This window comes from Chiloscyllium plagiosum, unplaced genomic scaffold (assembly GCF_037043375.1).
Source record: "Chiloscyllium plagiosum isolate Xiang-an unplaced genomic scaffold, Cpla_swu_hap1 HiC_scaffold_22, whole genome shotgun sequence".
NCBI lineage: Eukaryota > Metazoa > Chordata > Chondrichthyes > Orectolobiformes > Hemiscylliidae > Chiloscyllium > Chiloscyllium plagiosum.
Window position 1 is genome coordinate 17,124,071 of NW_028270160.1, and position 9,660 is coordinate 17,133,730.

At 45.5% G+C, this 9,660-nt stretch overlaps 1 protein-coding gene across 1 annotated transcript; it reads right to left on the reverse strand.

The window, feature by feature from the left end:
• Nucleotides 1–870: 870 nt before the first annotated feature.
• Nucleotides 871–9,011, reverse strand: LOC122560978 (calcium homeostasis modulator protein 3-like). Its single transcript, XM_043712222.2, has 2 exons — nt 8,457–9,011; nt 871–2,464 (listed from the first exon to the last, which is right to left on the reverse strand). The coding sequence occupies exons 1-2, from the start codon at nt 9,009–9,011 to the stop codon at nt 2,006–2,008; spliced, it is 1,014 nt and encodes a 337-aa protein (XP_043568157.1). The 3' UTR covers nt 871–2,005.
• Between the last annotated feature and the right edge of the window lie 649 nt (nt 9,012–9,660).

Genomic DNA, 9,660 nt, shown 5'->3' on the forward strand with positions numbered 1-9,660 from the left:
GAACAAATATCCAGCAGTATCACCCTGTGTCAGGACTGGTGACCTCTGACATTATGGTATTCCCTCAGTACTGACCCTCTGACAGTGCAGCATTCCCTCAGTATTGACCCTCCGATAGTGCAGATCTCCCTCAGTACTGACCCTCCGATAGTGCAGAACTCCCTCAGTACTAATCCTCTGAAAGAGCAGCATTCCCACAGTACCGACCCTGCGACAGTGCATCACTCCCTCAGTACTGACCCTCTGACAATGCAGCACTTCCTCAGTACTGACCCTCTGACAATGCGGCACTTGCTCAGTACTGACCCTCTGTCAGTGCAGCACTCTCTTAGTACTGACCCTCTGACAGTGCAGCACTCTCTCAATACTGACCTTCCGATAGTGCGGAACTCCCTCAGTATTGACTCTCCGACAGAGTAGCACTCCCTCAGTACTAACTCTCCGAAAGTGCAGCACTCCCTCAGTACTAACCCTCCAAAAGAGTGGCATTTCCACAGTACCAACCCTGCGACAGTGCAGCACTCCCTCAGTACTGACCCGCTGACAGTGCAGCACTCCATTAGTAGTGACTGTCTGACAGCACAGCACAATCTCAGTATTGATCTTCTGACAATGCAGCACTCCCTTCGTACCGATTCTGTGACAATGCAGCACTCCCTCAGTACTGACCCTCTGACAGTGCTGCACTCCCTCAGTAATGACCCTTTGACAGTGTGGCAATCCCTCAGAACTGACACCTGACAGCGCAGCACTCCCTCATTACTGACCCTTTGACAATGCAGTGTTCCCACAGTACTGACCCTCCAGCAGGCCAGTGTTCCCTCAATAGTGATTTTGATTAAATCACGAACAATAGCGTTTTTTCTTTCACCTAGTAGACTTTATTGTCAGGTTTAACACATTGTTTCATACAGAAAGCAGAGATTATGAAGAATTATAGAATTCGGAAATGAAATGTGACATTGTCATTATAAAATTCTCCAAAATTCAGCACTCTCCCTGCCAGAACTGGGGATATCATCCTGACCAATGGGTGTTACTGGGAGCTGTGACATGTTCATCATGCTGTGTCACCTTTGCACATGGTTCAAATGGAAACAAATGTCAAACTGTCTCCAAGATCTCCCTGCCAAACACTCTGTCTCTCTCTATCTCTCCTTCTTTTTCACCTCCTTCCAATCGTCTCTCTCCCTGACTCACTCTGTGCTCTCACCTGTTTACTGTCTCTGTCTGTTTCCCAGCAGGAGAGTGGAGTTAATGGAGTGTTCAAGCCTGTGTATGTCAGCTCATCATTGGCTGTGAATATATACCTTGTTATCTCACTTTCTTTAGCCAATGGAAGACAGAAACACAGTGAAGGACAGAAATTATGAAAGAGTGCGAGAAATTCAAAATTATATATTGACTTCTTTTCCCCCCTTCCTCAGCTTCCTCACTCTTCTTTTTTTATTTCTGTTTTGCTCCTTTTCTATTTTGCTTTTTTCCCTATGTTCATTCCTAGTTCCCATTTATCAGCTTGTGCCTATCTCCCCAGTACAGACAGGAGAGTGACCGGTGCAGGAGAGTCGAGAGTGTGGTGCTGGAAAAGCACAGCAGGTCAGGCAGCATCTGAGGAGCAGGAGAATCAACATTTTGGGCACAAGCCCTACATCAGGAAAAGTAGGAGAGTGACCGGTTTAGGAGAGTGACCAGTGCAGGAGAATGACCAGTTAAGAGAGTGACCAATTCAGAAAAGTGATCAGTGCAGGAGAGTGACCAGTTCAGGAGAGTGATCAATGCAGGAGAGTGACCAATGCAGGAGAGTGACTGGTGCAGAAGAGTGACTGGTGCAGAAGACTAATCTACAAGAGAGTGACCATACAGTGGTGTGAAGGGAGCGGCGGAGGTGATAGTTACTACCGTAGGGGAAGGAGTGAGTTTGTTTTTAGTGTTTGGTTGCATTGTAAAGGCTCCTTTTTTGAGGGGGCTGGTCAGAGAGGTGGGCATGACTGAGGTAAACGTGCTCCTATAGCACAGTGTGTTTGACAATGCTGTGTGGGGCTGTGGGTTGGTGCTGAGGCTGTGGTGAACTCCTGCTTGTACCTGTGTCAGTATTCACTCGGTACTGATTGACAGGCCTGATATTCAGTGGGGGTTTAGTGTTGAACCACTCTGTCAGGAGTTTATCAAGTTGCTCCTTGTTTGTGATGCCATGAAGTGGGTCTCCCTCAGCCCATCTCACATGGTTAGCATGGCAATCTGTCTGGAATCCATCCTGCATGCTGTCGAAAAACTGGATGACATAGTGATGAGCAAACCCTCGAGCGTGTTCACAACAAGCCTCTTCAAACACCTTCTGCTCGATGTCGATGTAATTGCTCCAGTACCTGCTCTGCAGGTGGGTGGCGTATTTGGAACAGGGCTTGAGGCAGCGAGAGAGGAACGCAGTCAGGATCAGAACCAGGAGGATGGTCCAGCCGAGAGCCTAAAGACAATAAATAACAAACAGCCATTGGCACAACAAGTTAAGAATCAACCTCATTGGGTCAGTTCAGATGCTGAGGGTCTCCTAACTCCACCCAGTCCCAGTACACAGTCACACACACCCTCACACACACACACACAGTCACACACACTGTCACAAAATCTCTCACACACTCTCTCTCTTTCACACCCACACACAATCTCACACACACACACACACCCCTTCACAGTTACACACACTCTCACACACACACCACACACTCACACATTCACACACACTCTCTCAAACACAGTCACACACACACGCACGCTCACAGACACAAACACAGATACTCACACACACACAAACACAGATACTCACACACACAGAGACAAACACATACTCACACACACACACCCCATACAAATTCACACACAAACACAGATACTCACGCACACACAAACATGCACACAAACTCACACACACTTACACACACATAGACTCACACACACTCACAGACACACACGCACTGTCACACACACATACACACACACACACAAACACACACACAGACACACACACACACAAATATATACACAACAAACACATATACAAACAGACACTCTCTCACACTCTCACACTTACACACACACACAAACTCACATAGTCACACACTACTTTCCCACCTCCCACTCCCAACAGGCTCAGCAGTATTTGTAAGCGAGACGGTCCCACATTTCCATTCCCCTATGTGTTAGGAAATGCTCCCTGATGTCACCCTGAATGGCCAGGCTGGATGTTCTCCCTCAGCTCTCCCCCATTGTCTGAAATCACCTCAGCCCCAACCTGACTGCATAGAAGATTAGAAAGGTCAAAGGTTCAGTGACTTGATTCTGAACTTCAAAGTAATGTGCATTGCAGGAGAGATGACAGTGAGGGAGGGGAGAGTGAGAAAGGGGAAAGGAGGGAGGAGAGAGTGAGAAAAAGGAAAGGAGGGAGAGAGCATGAGAGAGGGAGAATGAGGGAGGTAAGAGTGAGAGAGGAGAGTGAGAGAGGGGAGTGAGAGAGGGGAGAATGAGGGAGGTAAGAGTGAGAGAGGAGAGTGAGAGAGAGGAGTGAGAGAGGGGAGAATGAGGGAGGGAAGAGTGAGAGAGGAGAGTGAGAGAGGGGAGTGAGGGGGAGAATGAGGGAGGGAAGAGTGAGAGGGGAGAATGAGGGAGGGAAGAGTGAGGGAGGAGAGTGAGAGAGGGGAGTGAGAGAGGGGAGAATGAGGGTGGGGAGATTCAGGGAGGGGTGAATGAGAGAGGGGAATAGGAGGGAGGAAAGAGTGAGGGAGAGGGAAGGAGGGAGATTTTTGGAACAATTCATTTATAAGTACAGGTCCAAAGTATGCCAATAAAGTTTTGAGGAGATCCCACTATTCGATTAACAATTGAAGAACTATTGCCACAAATGTAAAGGATGGTTCCTGACAAGTGAAACTGGACAAAACAAGAGTTTTCTAACTACGTTTGAATGCCATTTGGCACTTCTGTTGCTCCAAAAGAGACAGACAGAATGAGAGAGTCAGTCACCTCAGAGTGGGAGTTATTGTGGGTGATCTGCCTGACTATGGAGGAGGAGACAGAAAAGAAGCTCACTCAGTCCGGGATGTGAAGCTGGGGAAGCTGCGAGAGAGAGAGCTCACCAGATTAACCTGAAGCTGACAAAGAGAAAGATGCAATTGAAGATGACTGAAGTCAAATACATGAGCTATATTCCAATAGTTAAAGAGATTGTCACTGAGTGAGAACTGCAGAAGAGATGCAGTCACCAACAAATATCAAAACAGTGCAACAATTTGTTAGATACATGAACTATTTAGCAAAGTTTTGGCTTAATTTGTCATTCGAATATGAACTTGCACACAAGCTCTCTGCTAAATATGTTCAGTGGTAGGAGCACACAGAACAAAGAGCTGCTTTCTCTGTAATTAAACAATTAGTGACGGCAATGCCCGCACAGAGATATTACAATGTCAATGATAAAGTCAAGTTGCAGTGTGATGTCACAGAGACAGTGTTCATGCAGCAAAGAAAACTAGTTACAATTGCATCCAGGTATTAAGGCAAATGGAATGATGCTGTCCAAAGATTGAGACAGAGTGCCTGGATTTGACAGCATTTTAATTAATAACTGTTTGGAAGAGAGAAATGGACAGTAGAGTTCAACCATAAGTCACTTTAAAGCAACTTCCACAAACCACTTCTATCTGCTCCAAAGTACGTTACTTTATTTGTAGCAACCTTTGTTGCAGATATGTTTGATTTGTAAATATATTATTATTATCATATTTGGCTGTTGGAGTTTAAAATAGTGGCATATGAGCAGGTTAGTTCAAATGAAGTCTTTTTTGAAAAGATAGTTACTAGATAAGGCAGCTCTTCCAGAACAGTAACCTAATCCAACATTTATCAGAGCCCAGGGACCCCCATGGATCATTAATGGAATATTGCTTTGACTGTGGTGGTCCTCAATAGGTATTGTAAACATTGAAGATCTTAGTTTGTTTTTGGTTCAAAATAATCAAGCATTATTCTTACTTTAATCAACCCAAAGAACGAAGAATTTTAAGTAGATTTTGTGGCAATCTGACTGGGATCAGAAACAAATATAATTTCTCATCCAGAAATGAGTGTAGGCCATTTCATGGTAACCTCAGTAGAAAAGTTTAGTTTATGCAACTTCCAGACCAGGAGTGTTGGTTAGAGTTCTGTAAGTTATTATAGGTTGAGAATATCTAAGCTCTCAGTTTTGTGAGTGTTTGTGTAAGAAGATCCCATGTTTCATAAGGAAGGTCTGGGGAGTAACAGATGAGTCAAATTTAAAGAATTGACTTGGAGGATTTCTCTACATCTGAGTCTCTGTAATGGAAAGTGTCAGGAAATGGATTGAGACTTTGTTTTAAGGTCTTTCAAACTGTGCTCTATATTTAGATAGTTTAAAACATTTTTTTCTTTCTTTTCCAAAACAAACGTTTGTTCTGTTGTCAAAGAAATTCTGCATTCACAAGTAACTAAGTTTCAGTGGATGACCATCACATTATCTAAAAAAATTTAAAATTATGATCTATCAAGCAAGATTTCATTTTGTGATCTGACTTATCCAATTGTACCATCAGCTGGGATGATAGCAGATAGAACTTGGAAGTGATGTCCAAATAAGGGAAACAGGTGTAAGTTACTGATATGCTGCCATGTGCAGCACTCCCTATGAAGAAAGCTGAGAAAGTTAATATGGACAGTGAAATCTTTCTGATTTAACAAAACACAACAGTATGAACCATGCTGGATCTCATCAACAGAGATCCAGCAGAGACACTGAATTTGAAAGATAAGAAAATTGTTCAAACCAAGCAAACTACACAACAAACACAGCCTTCCAAGTGTTCCAGAAAGTAATGAGAGTAAAACCATAGCCTGAAAACATCAAGGCCAAAGCTGTTCCTACTCGGAGTATTAGACATTGAGAAAGATTGGTAGCCCAAAATGGTATAGAGTCACAGAGATGTACAGCTTGGAAACAGATCCTTCGGTCCAACTCGTACATGCCGACAAGATATCCCAACCCAATCTAGTCCCACCTGCCAGCATCTGGCCCAAGTACTTCCAAATCCTTCCTATTTATATACCTATCCAGATGACTTTTAAATGTTGCAATTGTACTAGCCTCCACCATTTCCTCTCGTAGCTTATTCCGTACCACTCTCTGTATGAAAAAGTTGCCCCTTAGGTCTCTTTTATATCTTTCCCCTCTCACCCTAAACCTATGCTCTCTCGTTCTGGACTCCCCCACCCCAGGGAAAAGACTTTGTCTATTTATGCTATCCATGCCCCCCATGATTTTATAAACCTCTATAAGGTCACCCCTCAGCCTCCAACGCTCCAGGGAAAACAGCCCCAACCTGTTCAACCTCTCCCTATAGCTCAAATCCTCCAACCCTGACAACATCCTTGTAAATCCTTTCTGAGCCCTCTCAAGTTTCACAACATCTTTCTGATAGGAAGAACTGTACGCAATGTTCCAACAGTGGCCTAACCAATGTCCTGTCCAGCCGCAACATGACCTCCCAACTCCTGTACTCAATACTCTGACCAATAAAGGAAAGCATACCAAATGCCTTCTTCACTATCTTACAAAGGAGGGGAGAGTGACTAAGGGAGGGGAGCTGAGGGACAGAGCGGTTACACAGGTTAGAGGTCCTATATCAGGAGTCCACTGGGGAGACAGTTTGATGAGAAGAATCTGAGAATGATGGATGGGGAAAGTCAGGATTGAGGAATGAGAATAGTAAATAACATTAAATTAAAGAAAGCTGGTTTACCTGTCGGACAAGCAACCCAGTCACAGCAAATACAACTTTGTTCAAATGGCAGCCCCATAACAGTCTTTAGTATTTACAGTTTCATCACTGAGAGTGGAGCTAACTCAACATCCCAGGCGTGTGTAGCTGAACAAAGAGACCTTGGAGTGCACGTTCACAGCTTCTTGAAAGTGGAGTCAGAGATAGGTAGGATAGTGAAGAAGGTGTTTGGTATGCTTTCCTTTATTGGACAAAGTATTGAGTATAGGAGTTGGGAGGTCATGCTGCGGGTATGCAGGACATTGATTAGGCCACTTTTGGAATATTGTGTGCAATTCTGGTCTCCTTCCTAACAGAAGGATATTGTGAAACTTGTAAAGATTCAGAAAAGATTTACAAGGATGTTGCCAGGGTTGGAGGATTTGAGCTATAGGGAGAGGCTGAACAGGCTGGGGCTGTTTTCCCTGGAGCATAGGAGGCTGAGGGGCAACCTTGTAGAGATTTATAAAATCATGAGGGACATGGATACGATAAATAGCCAAGTTCTTTTCCCTGGGGTGGGGAGACCAGAACTAGAGGACATATGTTTAGGGTGAGAGGGGAAAAGTTTAAAAGGAACTTTTAGTGTAGAGGTTACCAATCAGAGAATGAGATTGGATAGACTGCCTGTTCTCAGCAAGCGGGTTTCGATTTGGGCCTAATGTTCCTGCCACTGAGGTTCCTCTGTTTCACTCGACCAAGCCAAGCCCTGAGTCAGTCTCCCACTGAACCTCCTCTGCTCTGTGGAGGATAACCCAGCTACTGTCATCTCTCTGAATTCACCGAGGTCCGGACTGCGGGATGTCATGGGGCCATTCGGCCCGGTTGCTTGCCTGATTACCTACTTACCCAGGTGTCCTTGGAGAGGGAATAGGCAGCATCCACTGTCCAACTGGAGACCTGTAGCTGGTGTAAACCATGGGTGGGGGGGGCTAGTGTGCATTGATAATCACCACAATGACATTTTAATTTGATTTTGCTCATTTAAATTTTGAATTTTTTATTGTTACAGTGATCCTTTCAGGGGTCTGCCACCCCCTAATTTGAACCAATTTGGTTTGATTAACAGTTTCGGCACTTTCAAACGATCTGTACCATTCTCATAAAGTGGAGGTGGTGGTGTTAGAGGTAAAGGCTGGAAACCCTAGCTCGGTGCTCTGGGGAGATGGGTTTGAACCATGGCAGATGGTCAAATTTGAATAAACAATATCTGTTGTTAATCGTCGATCGTTGTAAAAACACTAATGCCCTTCAGCGAAAGAAATCTGCCACCCTTTCCAGATCTGGCCTCCATGTGACTCCAGACACACAGCGCTGTCCTCTGGGCTATTAGCAATGGGCAATAAATGCTGGCTTAGCCAAGAGATGCCCACATCGCATGATTGAATAAAACATAAATCGCCCATGGTGTTCAGGGATGTAAAGGTTAGGTGCATTAGTTAGGGGTAAATATGGGATGGGGGAATGGGTCTGGGTGGGTTATTCTTCAGAGGGTCGGTGTGGATTTGTTGGGCCGAAGAGCATGTTTCCACACTGTAGGGAGTCTAAAAGAAAATCTCCTGGACATCCATACACCCCTCTGCATTAACGTCTTGCCTACATTGAATATGATCCCATTTGAGGCCGGGTTACCTGGGATACCGAGCGGAGGTACCTGTAAACCGCTCTCCTGGGGAAGCTGAGGTTGTGTTGAAGCTGGTCATCTGTGAGGTCCTTGCAGGGCACTTTGGACAGAAGGATCAGCAGATCTCCTCTAGGCCAGCTGCTTACGTTGACAAATGGACCAGGATCCACTGAGGTACTGAAAGCACAGAGAATGCATTTGCCGTCCAACAAGGCAACGACCAGCCAGACCACAGGAGCAATGGCTGCTCTCTGGACCACGGCGAGGAACATGTAACGCAGTAACGTTGGGTTCTTGGTCCTCTGACCCTCCGGCCGCAGCCATTCCTCCAGCATCAACAGCGAGTGTTTGTTGACAATAACACCACAGAGGAAGAGGATGATGGGTGGTATAAACATGACCCCAATCCCATAGATTGTGTTGTAGATGGGCAAACACGGACAGACAAATTGAAAAGAGCTGTAGATCCGTACACTTGCCAACGCCAGGATCCCACAAATCCCATTCATCACCGACTCCGAGTTGGATTGGAAGTGGCGGAAGATGCTGATGAAACGATCCATGGTGCTCAATTTTGGGAGTAGAGCTGAGAGACAACAAACCGTCAACTGAGAATTTGACTTTCCACTGAGGGCTTAGCTGCTCGGCTAACTTTAACCCACCCCTCTCACACTCAGATTTGCTGACATTTGCTTTAAATTGGCCAACCAATTGGTCGAGGAGCTGTCACTCAAAGATGGAGAGGTGTGGGTGCAAAGGGCACACCTGTCCACCAGATGGGGCTGCTGAACAGGGATTTGCATTAAAGTGACTTTGTGGTCTCAGTGTGAGTGTATCTGGAGCAAACCCATTGTACATTGTCATGGTGTGGGGCAGCAGCCCATTATTTCTGACATAGCACCATCAGACAAAAACAGGGTGGTCGGAAATAATGTGCAAGGGTATGGAGGAAAGGCAGGAGATTGGCACTAGGATGCTCGTTTGAAGGGCCAGTACAGGAACAATGGATCAAATGGTCTCCTTCCATGAGTGTGTGATCACATAGGTAGGAAGAGCTCAGCCAACATCAAGAATCTGTATTTATATACAGATGGGTGGGCGGCACGGTGGCACAGTGGTTAGCACTGCTGCCTCACAGCGCCAGAGACCCGGGTTCATTTCCCGACTCAGGCGACTGACTGTGTGGAGTTTGCACATTCTCCCCGTGTCTGC